Genomic DNA, 16,035 nt, shown 5'->3' on the forward strand with positions numbered 1-16,035 from the left:
AAACGGTCCTGCCATTTTAAATCAAGTTCAACTAACATTACAGGAGATCGATTGCTGTAATTAGAGTAAGCTATCATTCGTTTTGTCCTGCTAATTATTATTTTATACCCATAAAAATAATAAGTAACTACCAGATAACGATCACCTGCTTTTTCCCGACATTGTTAACATTAGGTGTGTTATCTTAACTAATAACATTTATTAATTAGCTTATAACGCCTACATTTGATGTTACAGAAAAAGATTCAGTGATCCGTCAGATCCTGTAGGTCGGTTACAGTTTACTGCTGAACAACTCATTTTGTTGGTGTTAAATAACAAAGAAATCGAAAATTAACAGTTAGTTAATACATCTTCAATCTCCCCTCGAAGCTCCGACAGTCCTCAGACAAGCCGTCAATCAAGTTCGAATCATGACGACAAGCCCCGTTTTTATAGGATCAAATTGCTAGCTAAAATCTAAATCATCACAAAAACGAACAATATATATATATCAGTGTGTTAACAACTACCTTAAATGACCAAAACCATCTTTCAGAAAGTTTTATTTGAAGCAGAATTTATTTTTAAGTTTTCACTGAAGTCTCATTCGACTGCATTGAGAGGGCGGGGTTTATGACCTGTACTGCATCCAGCCTCCAGGGGGCGATCAAAGAGCCCGCAGCTTCACTTTTCAGAACGTATGAGACACACCCGGCGTACACTCATAGAAAACAATGCATTCGAATTTTAAATACGTGGCGCGGCACTGAGCTTTACGTCTGGTGTGCGACCCCCTTTAGACTCTACTTTTATGCTATTTACCCCCCACCCAACACAACTCTAGTGTATGATATGATATCGGGAGTTTTTTGACATTTATCCAATACTTATAGTTTATTGTATTGTTATCATTTTCATTTTGTGTAATTTTTTACATTTTCTTCAACAGTCCACGCATACATACAGGCCTATAGAATGGTGCGTAAAAGACATTCATAAGAAAAAAAAACCTAAATAATAAATCAGCTCCATTGTGGAGTTCAAGTGATCAATGTCTTGGGGTGTTCCATTTAAACACAATGCAAGGGTTCAGCCAGTAATAGGCCCTCGTGCAACGTAAGCAATGGCGTACATCCAAGTGAATGAGATGGAGGGATGTTAGTGAGGGCAGGGCACAAAAAATGGATTTAAACACAGCCCTTGAATGTACCTTTAAAGTCACCATGAAATCAAAATGGACAGTTCTTATTTTTATGGAATATTTCCATGTTTATTTAAATGATTTATCCATACACATCTTTTCTATTTTTCCTTTTTTGTTTAAATGAATGTGCCGTTGCTGTAATCAAAATAACTTCCCCTCCCTCTTGCAGCAACATCTCTTCTCTTCTCTGATGATGTGTTTACTGCCGTGAGGGCGGGACAACCTGTCACTCATATGAGATCCACCACAACTATCCAATCAAGTCCTGATGGACAAAAATCAAGTCCTGCCCCATATTTCTTGTTTGAGAAGCCTTTTCACTCGAATATACGTCACAATAGGAAAGAAAAGATGAACTTCTGTTTCATGCCGACTTTAAAGGGGCAGATTCAAGTGCATTTACAATGAGCATCAGGCCTACATTAAATTAGGGGTGTTTAAATTATGGGATAAAAATATGCCTATTATATCCCTGACTAATACTTAAATTCCAGGGAGAGGGAACGGTGGGATAAGGGTGGAAAAAAACAAACGATAAAACATAAATATCAGGGTGAAAGACAGAGAAACAGAGTTGAATTAACACCATCTATACAGAACATCACATTAGACTTTTGCAATAGATCTGAACACAAAAAAGGTTACACAGGTCCCACTGCACTGCTGGAGAAAATGCATACTAATCCAAATGTATTTTTCCAGAATAATTTAATTTGCTTATCTTTGGCTGCACTTGAAACATTTCATGCCAAACCTTGCTGGGCTTGTGCTTTATGACACTGAATAAAAACTGCCTTTTGACTTCTTTTGAAATTGGACACATCCATGATGGCGAGAGTGTTTTTTAGTCTCTGTCTCATGAGACGCCAGCTTTCTGGACTTCGGCTGTCTGGACTAAATTACACCTGGTCTAAAGGGGATTAGTTAAGGAAAGGAGGCAGAGCTGCCGGAGATGTCTGATTAAAAACAACACAGGAAAAGAAAGAAATTATTGGTATAATTTTTTTGTTCTTTTTGTTCAGACTTAAGATCAGATTATATTTTATAACCAAATTATACAGAAATTCAAGCAAATCCTGTGACTCTTTCAAAACATGTCAACCCTGTTACTACTGTACATTAAAAATGTAAAAATGGGGTTGAATGTTACAGGGTTGAAAATCAGAGCAAGATTGTCTTGTAAATGTCCTTTTAAGTGACACCACATTATTTATAGTCAGTTTCTAGTGCTTTAGGCCAAGAACACTTTTTTTCCTGTAAATGTGATTTATTTTTTCCCATAACAAGAGTTGAACTCTTGACATTATATAAATATTGTAAGAAAAACAAACTTACCTCTGTTTTAACCATGTGGTACAACCATTTTTATGATGTCATTCCCTTAAATATGACTTCAGAATGATCAAAGCATTCTTTTTAAAGGTTTAAACAAAACGATTTTAAGGCAATTATCCTTCTTTTGTTTAAAACTCCATGCACGCCATCCATGAAATGCATGCAAACAGTAAGACCAGTATGACTTTTATGACATTTTATTTCAAAACAAAAGAACATGTTTAAAAAAAAAAAGTAAAAAATAACGTAGTCATGATCCAAGTCATTTGTAGAAAGATTCATTTACATGATTCCTTTTAAAAGCATACATGATTTCTCTGATGTGAATTACCCATAAAACTATCATCATAAAGTTTTGGAGTCATATAAACACAACACTGACAGTGGGACCGCAATAACTTAGACTCAAGAGTACAACAGAAAATTACAAGAGCTCTTTAGAAGCGAAGGATTGTGGAATTTGACACTGTGATGTATTATGACAATAATATATACAGCATGTAATTATGAACAAAAACAAACATATATCAAATGCATTGGACTTTTACTTTGGATTGTAAATAGTTTCTTAGGCAAAAATAATTTCCAATGCGAAAAGCTATTTGTAATCTTCTCCTGTGGTTATTCATGGTGGATAAAATGCAGAGGCTTTAGCACTCTTGCTGGGAAAAATGTGTCATTTTGTTTTGCATCTACATGATTCAAAATTGTAATCATGCCATAATAATAACAAATGTTAAAAAAAAAAAAAATCACAAAAAGGAAAACTACACAGGGATACAAAGATTTATACATACAGCATGGGTAAAGTATGATAATTTGTACTTATTTTTTTTTAATAATGCACCCATACACCATTACAACTGTGACATGTGCAAAAAGTAAGGTGATGTTGCTTATAGTTTACATACATTTCAGATTTTTTCTCTGACGTTTCAAGTCCATCCCCATAAACATCTTAGTCTCTTCAACATCATCCATCCAAGGTAATAATTCAGCAAAAAAATGTGTTTCGAATGACACCAGGGTCAGTGAATTTACATTTTTGAGTAAACTATTCCTTTAATTCATCATGGTCTGGTACTTTGTTAATAAATTCAAAAAGCAACATGCCCCCCCTCCCAACAACCCCCAGCCCAGAGGTGTAAAGTATTTGAGTAAATGTAATTAGTTACTGTACTTAAGTATCTTTTTGGCTATTTTGTAGTTGTACTGAGTATCAAAGATATTGGCAACTTTTACTCTCTACATTTTTAAGCAAGTAAATGTACTTTTTACTCCACTACATTTGTGATGAGTAATGCAATTACACATTAAATTTTGCATGGCACCTAACTTTTACTGCAGCAGTTTATTTCTGATATAAAGAAGTGATATTGCCATCTAAGGGCATTGAAGGTACTATATCTTGTGCGTTTTGCCTTTACTCACTTTAAGACTTTTACTCAAGTCGTATTGGAATTGGTTACTTGTAACTTGTAGTGGAGTCATTTTCGACGATGTAAGGTATCTGTACTTTTACTCAAGTATGGTTTTCAGGTACTCTTTACACCTCTGTCTAAACACAATCAAAGCCACTAAAATCACTATTGCACAAATAAATGTCAATAACCTGAATCAGCAAGTCTTTTGCCTTCCTAAAATGCAAAGCATTTTATCAAAAAATGTTTGTAAAGTGATTGTATTTTGCAACTAAATTTAGTTTAAAAGAAAACAATTTCAAAAGATTGTTACAACTGATTTTTTTCACCATCAATGGAATAAAAATACATCAAGAATAATTCAGACAATGGGTCTCATCCACTAACCACAGATATATGCATATTTGTGCGTAAAATCATTGTATGAATATTTTCACGTAGAAATCATGATTCATCAATATGTTCTCATTAAAACATTTTGAATATATAAAATTTAGAACCATCTGAAGTCACATGTATGCTGCACACTTCTATTGTGCATAAAACCCTTATATGGAGATGGGCGTGTTTATGCAAATTACAGCAGGGCCAAGTCTTTCATTTAGAATAATTCCAACTCATTAACATTGGAAGGTTAAAAACCAAACCGTGTGCATAGTATACACACTTATTGTGAATCCGGTGGAAATTTTTGGAAAGTATGCATATTCCATGAGTAGTTTTTAGTGAATGAGACCCACTGTAATGTTTGCCATTTAAGGAAGTTGACCTGTATACTAGTTAAAAACGTGCATATATTTTCTCAACTGTTCTGAACAAGAAAGCTCCTGAAATGTTACTTTGTTTCAACTTTCCTCTTTCGTGGAAATCTCCTTTATGATATGGTCCCATGTGCATGCAATTGTGAAACATCCATGAATCCATTAATGGAACCAGCCACTTCCATTCTCAAAGCTTGGTTAAACTCACAAATGGCTCCCGGAGCTTCTTACGTGATTTTATTTTTTTGTTTTGTTTCTTTGCAATGCCTAGTGTGTGATTCTGAGTGTTGCTCCCTGTAGAGTTTCATGGTGGCTTGTGTTCCATTTCATTGTTCTTTTCACAGAAGCAAAAATCCTTGATGCCACAGGTGAGTCACGTTTTATTGCGTTAATCTTGCGGAATCTTGAGGAGGGTATGGAAAGTTTATATTTCCTGTTTACTTCCAGTCCTTGTCTTTAGGCCCTCATAGTAGTCCACACAGATTAAACACAGGGCCGTGGAGGAGGACGATCTGGAGGAGGAGCTCTGCCTGGAGGCGGGGCTTGAGGGGGTGGGGGCAGGGAGGAAGTAGGTGATGGTGGAAGAGATGTGGGCGGAGAAAAGTAGAGGGCAGTAGGGGATGAAGACCAGACGGGGGGTGGAGAATAGGATGGAGGAGGAGTAATGGGTGGAGATGGGTTGATAGTGTGAGGAGGAGGAGTAGAAGGTACCGGAGGAAAACTGGAGGATAGCGAGGCCGGTGGACTGCGTGGAGGAGGGGGCAGCTGGCCCTGTGGAGGGGGTGGATTGAGGGCCTGTGAGGGGGTGAAGATGGGTGAAGAATAGTGGTTGTAGGATGGATACCGTGGAGGAGGATTAGACTTGATGCGGGTGAAGTTCATACAGCGACCCTGAGAGAGAAAGATAAAACAGAAAAAAATATTTTAGAATTTTAATGTAATTTTTCTGAAGTATGGTTTTTCCTGTTGTCAATGTGTTGCTATGAGGTAGCTAACATATTATAGGTGGTTGTCAAGGTGTTGCTATGTAGTGGATAGGATGTTAGGTTGTTCAAGGTGGTTGCTAGGGTATTATGTGCGGTGTTGTGCTCTTTGTGGTTTTTAGCATATTTTGTTATGCAGTTGCTAGGGTGTTCTGGGTGGTTGTCAATGCATAGTTTTACAGTGAATAACATGTTATGAGTGTTGCTAGGGTGTTCTCAGTGGTTACCAGGGCATTGCTATTCGGGGCTAACATGTTCTAAAGTGTTTTTAGTATGTTGCTATGGAGTTGCTAGGGTGCTCTGGCATTGCTAGGTGGTGGCTAACATTTAGATCAGTTTACACTAGTGCATTTTCGTTTTAAAATGCATAACTTTTGCTACGGTTACACCTGTTGACCCTCGGAAACGGAGACTTTTGAAAACGATGCAGAGCCTATTTTAGTTAGGAAATGCTGGGGTTGCATTTCAGTGTAAACGGGCCAAATCTGACAGTTTTGAAAACGATGGTGTGGCTGCCCACATTCGCTCTGCGTATCCTTGACGATCATGTAAACAATAACTTGGAGACTGAACTGCAATCTTTGCTGGCTTTATTGTCATTTTTAGCAGCCATTGTACAGTTAAACACAGTATTTTTTTAATACTGCAGCTGCCTACATGCACAAGACGCAACTATTTTAAAACGAAAACGCACTAGTGTAAACTGGGCCTTGGATTAGATTCCCCATGGATTTGTTCACACTGTACACAAATCATATTTGTTTATTTATTTATTTTAAGAACTGACTGTCTGTACTGTCATTTTAAAAATGTAATGAAACTGGATCTGTTTCTTTAGACAGTGTGTGTTGTCAATATGAGGTGATCTGCATTGGATGCTATAGTAACAGTGACTGTGTAAGCATCTGCACAATGCAAAGAGACTCTTTTCATACAATACCCAAAGTAGCATATGGAAATTGAGGACAGAAAACTGGAAAATTTGATTTTGCATATCACGATGTATCTCAAACTTGAGATTCCGAATGACTATTTAGACTGAGAAACATAAAAAACAAAACAAAATAACAATCAGTTTACTTGGATTTCAGACCAATTATGGATGTAAACCCATTGGTGGGTTTGTAAAACAACAACAACAACAACAAAACAACAACAATTTGAGTCAAAGTCTCCAACAGGCAAACTGCTCCCCTCATGAAGAAAACACTATGGCTTTGCGTTGAGTTGAAACTCTTCTCTCAGAGCTCACAAAATAACCTTAACATTTACTGGAAAAACGCCTTCCATGGTATGTGTCATTTTGCATTAGAAAACTGACTCAGAAGCTGAGGAAATCAGGCTCAGAAGATAATCGTTAGAGGCTTGTTTTGTTGCCATCATGTAAGACAACATGGCAGAAGAGAAATGTGTTACGTTATTTGGTTTCACTTCGGATGAAGTGAATAAGCCAGGGACATTTATTTCAAGTCTCCACATGCATGTGGCTGCAATCATGAAGGACTTTACCGCCAACATGACAAGCACACACCCAGAGGTAGACTAGAAGGGGTGAGAGGCTCTTTCTGTCTGCTAAATTGTAGCTCTAGGAAGCTATAAATGCCAGACAGGTTTTAATGATACACAGAAGAAAAAGCTAGTTGTTGGTTGTTTGCTAGAACCACTTATGGAAAATTAGTACACTCTGTCCCAATTTCCTGTCAACTAATGAAAAACTCCCCAACTGGCCCCAGGAAAGGCGCACACACACATACACACACTGAAAGAGTTTATGCAGTTAAGAGCTCATGGCATGTACTGTAATTAAGAACAACAAAAAATGAAAGGATTTTGTATGTATAGCTCTAGTTTTCACGTGACATCAAACCTTTATAGAAACGCCCACTTGGAAATCAAAATAAAGATTTCTTCTACTGTGTGCCAGTTATTTTTTACCAGGTTTGTACTAAGTACAAATGTAACAACAAGATCAAAATTCAGTATATTAAAAGACCAAATTCAGTATACACCAGTGTTTCTCAACTCCAGTCCTCGGGACCCACTGCTCTGCACATTTTGTATGTATCCCTTATTTAACACACCTGATTTAGATCATCAGCTTGTTAGGAGAGACTGCATGAACTGAAGTGAGTGTGTCAGATAAGAGAGACATACAAAATGTGCAGAGCATTGGGTCCTGAGGACTGGAGTTGAGAACCACTGGTATACACCTTATTAATAAAACCTACTACGTGCAGGCAAGCAGAATATGAACGTAACTAGCAAAGTTTCAAGTTAAGTGTTTTCCCATAGAAAACCAATATGAGGAAAATGCTTAACGTGCAATTTAGTGTGTTGCGTTCATATTCTAGGCTTATCTGCTTGCCTGTATAAAGTATGCATCATCAATAAGGTGTATATTGAATTTTATATTTTAAAGGTGCAATAGAACATTTTCGGAGAAGCTAGCAATAGCGAGCTAGCTTTCAAATTATAAGATTCGGAGCATCTCCAAAGCTACGACTCCTCCAAAACACATGAACGCGCGCACACACACACACACACACACACACACACTGCTGCTCTCAGCAAAGCGTCACAAGAGACGGCATTAAACTACCTCATGTCTCAAAGCACATAACATTACAATAATAATGAATGTAAACAACTTAGAGACCTTGTACCTGACTGCTGCAGATTCATTTTGGTGTCGATACTGTTGACATGGAAACATAATTCCGATTCTGACTGAACAGCTCCGGTTAAAAAAAAAAAAATCACAGGTGGCCATCTCTTAATTACGGTAGTTATGGCATCATTAAATATGAGCTGATTTAGGCTGCGGCCCCTTTAAATGCTCACGCTCCCCGCCCACAGAGCTCGCGTTTGACTTGAACAGCATAAACACAGTTCACACAGCTAATATAACCCTCAAAATTGTTCTTTACAAAGTGTTCGTCATGCAGCATGTCTAATCGCGTAAGTACAGTATTTATTTGGATGTTTACATTTGATTCTGAATGAGTTTGATAGTGCTCCGTGGCTAAAGCTAACATTACACACTGTTGGAGAGATTTATAAAGAATGAAGCTGTTTATGAATTATACAGACTGCTGTTTTAAAAATGAAAATAATGACAGTCTTTAACAAAATGAGTAAGAAACGATGGCAACTTTAACTACATTTAACAGTACATTAGCAACATGCTAACAAAACATTTAGAAAGACAATTTACAAATATCCCTAAAAATATCATGTAATCATGGATCATGTCAGTTATTATTGCTCCATCTGCCATTTTTCGCTGTTGTCCTTGCTTGCTTACCTAGTCTGATAATTCAGCTCTGACCTTCAGTCCCACCTTTTAGTTAAAAGAACATCACATGTTTCGTTTCCTTGAAATGTGCATGCATAATAGGCTGGTCCTGACAGAAAAATGTAATTTTTCAGTGTAATTTGAGCGAAATCAGCTTTATTCATAATTTTATTGTCAGATTTTGTGATTTGACACGTTATTAATATGTAACCTTGACAAACAGCAATTTCAGTGCTTCCCAAAAGAGATGATGAACTTTGAAGGGACTTTGGCAGTAAGTAAATTCAAACTTTCAATGCACTTATTAAAACAATATAAGTGTCCATACTTAATTATAAACAAATTGGCAACTTGTCAACTCTTAAAAAATTATATATATAAAAAAAAAATCAAATGGTTCTGTTAATTAGAACTTTCAAAAATTGTGTTTTGTGGGTTGAATTTAAATTTAATACACATTTATAAACCAAAAATGTCTTTTTATTATAATTTTGCATATTGTTTTTCTTTTGAAGTTCATTATGATTTTAGTGTTTACTTTTTGATTGCTCTTGTATGCCAATTTTGGCAATGCGTAGGGTGCACAAAGAGATCGAGGGTTGTGCCTTCATTTCAGAATGTTCATCTGCAGACGCATGCAAACCGCTCTGTCTCCACACTGTCTCTCTCAGAAGTAACCCTGGACAGCAGCCAGCTGTAGTTTCTTTTTAATGTTACAGTCACCAGGCCCTACAGATTTTTGCTAAATAAACGCATGCCTTCCTTTGTTAATGTCTGGTCTTCGCTCCCAGACTTTTGTCATCTGCTCTGCTCAAACTATCCTTATTGTCACCACTTGCTCAGCTTCAGAGTGAATAGAAAATGATCACACTACAAATCAAAAACATAATAATTCTTTCCTGTTGAAAAGGAAGTACTGATGATATTTAACCAGTGCACATGTTAGACATATGTGCAGACAACAGGTTAAGATTTATTTGTGCTGTAGCCACCGTAACAATGCATTTTTACACTGCAAAGGTAGCGCAGAAGCCGCATCTGAAGAGACGTACAGTACAGTTGTCAGGTTTGGTGGGTGGTGGAAGGAGCGAGGACTCAATTGCAGGAAAGGAAGGGCTTTATTGATAATAAAAATAAAAACAAAAACACAACAAAAACAACCCAGAGGGGGAAAACAGACTATAACTAAAACTTGACTTGACAGGGACTAGACTTGACTAGGCTTGATGACACACAAGGAGAAATACGACAGAATAAACGACAACGAACCAGCACAGGACTGCAAACACAAGGAGAATAAATAGGAGAGCAAACAAGGCAGGTAACAAGGGAGGACAGGTGGGGCAAATCAACCAATAATGAGGTAACAAGGTGGGTGGGGTCAAGACAATAGACATGAGAGCACATGGCACAAAGAAACACATGACAAGCCATGTGCTCACATCAAACAAAACAAAGACACAAGCACATGGCCAATGAAGACAAATCACAAGCCATGTGCTTACACAAGACGAGACATGAACACGTGACTATGAAAACTCATAAGCCACGTGTTCACACAAAACAAGACAACATGAGAGCACGCAGCCCGTGAAACACAGACTGCGTGCTACACAACACAAGACAAAAACAACATGAAAGCACGCGGCAGGTGGAAATAACCGCGTACTACACAACATGACAATACAAGAGACAAAACAGGAGACAAGAACGCACGGCAAGTGAAAGAACACTCGACCGTGCGCTCACAACAAAGACAGGACTGGGAGCGCGAGTGTCCGAATCCCGACACGAAACCGAAACCAAACTAGACACGAGTGCCGGGATCCGAACGCCACGCTCCCAACATGAAACAAGGCACGCAGACAAGAGAGCGCACAGCCCCGAGAACCCTCGAGACCATACGCTCACACAAAAACACGACAAGAACGGGAGTCCTGGCTAAGGACCAGGGCAGTACTGGAGGGACCATCCAGGCAGGCTCCAGCAGGGCAGACAGCTTGGTAGGCGGCGGCAGGGCAAGGCGCTTGGCTGGCGCCGGCAGGGCAGACAGCTTGGCAGGCGGCGGCAGGGCAAGGCGCTCGGGTGGCGCCGGCAGGGCAGACAGCTGGGGTGGCGCCGGCAGGGCAAGGCGCTGGGGAGGCGCCGGCAGGGCAAGGCGCTGGGGTGGCGCCGGCAGGGCAAGGCGCTGGGGAGGCGCCGGCAGGGCAAGGCGCTGGGGAGGCGCCGGCAGGGCAAGGCGCTTGAGTGGCACAAGAATGGCCTCTGGGGTTGGAGCGGGCTCACGGGTTGGACCAGACTCTGGAGCGGGCTCTGGAGCGGACTCACGGGCTGGAGCGGGCTCTGGAGTGGCCTCCGGGCCATGAGGGACGGAGGAAGCCTTCCTCCTCCTCCTCTTGTGAGGGTGAGGCAGTGGCACTGTGCCTCCCTCCTCTGTGGGTGCTGCAGCTTTCTTGGTCGGCTCTGGGGTGGCCTCCGGGCCTACAGCAAGCTCTGGGGTGGCCTCCGGGCCTGAAGCGGGCTCTGGGGTGGCCTCCGGGCCTGAAGCGGGCTCTGGGGTGGCCTCCGGGCCTGAAGTGGGCTCTGGGGTGGCCTCCAGGCCTGAAGCGGGCTCTGGGGTGGCCTCCGGGCCTGAAGCGGGCTCTGGGGAGGCCTCCTGGCCTACAGCGGGCTCTGGAGAGGCCTCCTGGCCTACAGCGGGCTCTGGGATCACCAGACCTTCCGAGTCGGAGGAAGCCTTCCTTCTCCTCCTCCGCTTATGTCGGTGAGGCACTGGTGTGGAGATAGCTGCCTCTGAGGAAATAGCAGCATTAACGACCGCCTCTGGGGAGACTGCTGCATTCTTTCCCGGGCAAACAAGAAACTCCACAAAAGCCTCAAAGGTCAGGTGGTCCAGCCCTCTCATCCTCCACCAGTTGAGGGGCTCGTCAAGGGCATAATTAAATAGGTCCTTGAGAGCCGCGTCATTAAATCCCAGTCCCTCTGCAACACTGTGGAATTCCTGTGCAAACCTCCTCAAGTCATTCCCCCGTTGACGGAGGGAGCTCAAAGCTTTGAACTGGAGAATGTTGTCATAGAGCGGGCTGGAGAGGGTGGAAGCTGGTGGATGACACAAGCCCTTCCTCCGCTGAGTCCTCATAATGGCTGGTTCGTTCTGTCAGGTTTGGTGGGTGGTGGAAGGAGCGAGGACTCAATTGCAGGAAAGGAAGGGCTTTATTGATAATAAAAATAAAAACAAAAACACAACAAAAACAACCCCGAGGGGGAAAACAGACTATAACTAAAACTTGACTTGACAGGGACTAGACTTGACTAGGCTTGATGACACACAAGGAGAAATACGACAATAAACGACAACGAACCAGCACAGGACTGCAAACACAAGGAGAATAAATAGGAGAGCAAACAAGGCAGGTAACAAGGGAGGACAGGTGGGGCAAATCAACCAATAATGAGGTAACAAGGTGGGTGGGGTCAAGACAATAGACATGAGAGCACATGGCACAAAGAAACACATGACAAGCCATGTGCTCACATCAAACAAAACAAAGACACAAGCACATGGCCAATGAAGACAAATCACAAGCCATGTGCTTACACAAGACGAGACATGAACACGTGACTATGAAAACTCATAAGCCACGTGTTCACACAAAACAAGACAACATGAGAGCACGCAGCCCGTGAAACACAGACTGCGTGCTACACAACACAAGACAAAAACAACATGAAAGCACGCGGCAGGTGGAAATAACCGCGTGCTACACAACATGACAATACAAGAGACAAAACAGGAGACAAGAACGCACGGCAAGTGAAAGAACACTCGACCGTGCGCTCACAACAAAGACAGGACTGGGAGCGCGAGTGTCCGAATCCCGACACGAAACCGAAACCAAACTAGACACGAGTGCCGGGATCCGAACGCCACGCTCCCAACATGAAACAAGGCACGCAGACAAGAGAGCGCACAGCCCCGAGAACCCTCGAGACCATACGCTCACACAAAAACACGACAAGAACGGGAGTGTCAGAGCTCTGTCACAAAACCAAGAAATAAACAAGACTGAAGTGACAGAACCCTGACAACAGTATACCATGGTGCATGAACACAGACTAAAGATTGTTATCGTTAACTTTCAGACTCAGAGAAAAAATGTTTCTGTACATACACAGGAACAAGGAACAAAACAAGGAACAGGTGAGACTAATCAATTACCAAATGAGTAGCTATGAAGGGGCTCTACATTGCAAAAGTTTGCGACTAAAAACTGAATCTGACTGATTGTATCTAATGAATAGCAGTATAATACAATCAGAATAAAAACCACAACTCCCAAAATGCATCTATACTATGCAGTAGTTGAGCACTGTGATCAGTTGGTTTTCCTGCCTTCAGTCAACAGAGCAAGCGTGAAAAAATTGTCATGGACAACACTTCAGAGACTGAACTTGTGTGTTTTGTTAATATGTTTGTGAAACAGGTTAACATGAGCTGCTGTTGTTTCTTTGAAAATTACCTGAAAATATTACATTTGGATGATCAAAAGCAGGATCAGAAATTAACGAGGGCTTGGAGCAAAAATGACATCACATAAGCAAGGCTGCTATTATCCTGAATATCAGTACAACTGCAATTGTGATACTAATTTCAAACAATTCAATAAATAAGTTAATATTAAGTGATTTATATTTTTGAGACCGTTTTATGTTATTTTTGCTCCATTTCACAAACGAAAATACTTCCAAACAGAGCCACAGTTGCGAATCTCCAAGCAACAGTGGTGTTTTGTTACAGAATGAATCTACTTTTTTTTTTTTTTTTTTTAAAGAATAGAGTGAGTCGATGATTCAGTGACCCATTAATAAACAGTGTTTCACGTAACTCAATTGGCAGAGCATTGCAATACACAACTATATGCAATCATGTGATCATACGATCATGGGTTCGATCCCAGGGAACATATGTGCTCATAAAGTGTATATGCACTATATAAGGATGGGTAGGTGTAGTGGTTAATAAAAGAAAAGAAAAAAAAAAAAGAGTTTTGCTAAATGGAAACAGGACAAATGTCAGGTAAGGGACAGTGTAAAAAGTCCACACATTGGATTTAAATGAACACGCATTTTGTTTGGTAACGACTGTCATACGTCATTTCATGACGACAGACGTAACATGACACTGACTTTAAAACGTAAATATAGGTTGTAATAAGGTGCTTGAAAACACTACCTATAGGGTCATTTTCTGGAAGAGGACAGTCTCCTGAGCTGCATTAAAGTTTGTGTAAATAAATATACCACTTCAGATGCAGCTTTTTTGTCACTTCTGCAGTGCAAAGATGGATTATTTTGTTTATTATTTGAGTGGTGACAGCCCGATTATGTCTTATTATTCTAACTGAACTTATTGTTAAAATAATTTTTTAAACAAATTTATAAATTTAAATTCAAGAATTTGACAAAAAGGTAAAAAAAAAAAGAGTTGCACTTATAAAAGGTTAATAAATGCCCCCGACAACCAATTTAAGGGGGCAAATATTGACCTAAATATTGGTGTAAAAATACAAAATAAAAAGGCTTTTTTTTTTTTTTTTGCTACAACAAGATATCACAATACATTTTTTGAGTTAATATTCTTATTTTTTGAGCTAAAAAGTCTTGGGATCCTCTTTCAACTTCAAAGATAATTTGGACCCACTTATTATTAGTGATGGGACGGTTGATACTGAGTTTTCAAAGCACGATTGTATCACACATTGTACCGATGCTTGTATCAAAAATACCTCGTGATTGATGACGTTTGAAGCTTGGAACGTCATGCAGTAATCAGAAAATCGAGACAGCTGTTCTTCAATTGCATAAAGGAAAAATGCATTTAACCATGTTTTATTTCCAAACATAACATAAGGGTTAAACAGCTCACCCAAAATATTTTTTTAACTACTAATGTCAGTTATGATCACATCATTGTATATTTTATATTATTGATCAATATGTGAATCCGTTGATCAGGTTACACATGACACGAGTGGTGGTCTCATTGTCACAAATTAATTTAGATGAGATTAGTTTATATTAGATAGAACTGATTCAAGACAAGAGTGATTCCGTAGCTATGTCACGGACTTCTGAAGCTTTGGTCATGTGCTTTTTAAAACCGTAGATCTGCTCCGCGACGATTTAGATATGGTGGAGAAACAAGTCTGAACACCAGAGGTCACTAATGTGCACTGTGTTAAAAGCTTCAAGTAATGAACCATTTTTCGGCACAATTTGATGAAAGCCTCAAATGCTTCAGAAAGGTTTCCCATCACTACTTATTATTGAATTTAGAGACAAGGGACAACTGGAGCCAAATTTAATGATAAAATAACAAAAATAAAAACAACAAAATATGAGGAAAAGAACTAAATACATTTACCAGGAATTAAACCAAAAATCCACCAACATACAGCCATAGAACAACAAGACCTGACCTGTTCACAGGGTAACAGATTAACAAGACACACCTGGATACAATCAGGGAACTAATCAAGCAAGAAACTACAAGGGACTACAAAATGTAGCAGACATGACAGGAAACAGGAAATGAAACAAAATCCAGGAACAAGCACAGAGGACATATAACACTGTAACTACATCTGTAATTTTTGTAATTACATCTACAACTATACTGTTGACCCTACTCCTATCCCTTAAGCCCCTATATCTACTTGTACCACGAAACCTGTCCCTAACCTGTCTGTATCAAACCTCAATAGCAACAAATGCTAAGCATCACTGTATGGCTCAATAAAACATCATCTGCTTCTAATTAGCAACAGATCCATGTTGTTCAATGATTTTGTATGTAGCATCAACTTGACCACTTTGCCTATTTGGACAGAAGCATTTGGCAGTAACTTAAATTAAATAAGTTAATTTCTCATCTTGATCCACTCAAAGCTTGACAGACATGTATGACCACAGTTGCTATGTAAACCAAAAGACACAACCACCAAACTCACGTCATCATAATGTCAAGAATCTGGGTCAGACACACCAATACAAC

General features: G+C 39.8%; 1 protein-coding gene across 1 annotated transcript in view; it reads right to left on the reverse strand.

The window, feature by feature from the left end:
* Positions 1-4,374: 4,374 nt before the first annotated feature.
* Positions 4,375-16,035, reverse strand: part of antxr1a (ANTXR cell adhesion molecule 1a) — an 82,047-nt gene continuing 70,386 nt past the window's right edge. Inside the window, exon 18 of the mRNA XM_067394053.1 lies at positions 4,375-5,594. Coding sequence (XP_067250154.1) covers positions 5,187-5,594 — 408 coding nt within the window. The 3' untranslated portion in view covers positions 4,375-5,186. The remainder of the gene's footprint in view (positions 5,595-16,035) is intronic.

Source organism: Chanodichthys erythropterus, chromosome 9 (assembly GCF_024489055.1).
Source record: "Chanodichthys erythropterus isolate Z2021 chromosome 9, ASM2448905v1, whole genome shotgun sequence".
In the NCBI taxonomy this organism is placed as follows: Eukaryota; Metazoa; Chordata; class Actinopteri; order Cypriniformes; family Xenocyprididae; genus Chanodichthys; species Chanodichthys erythropterus.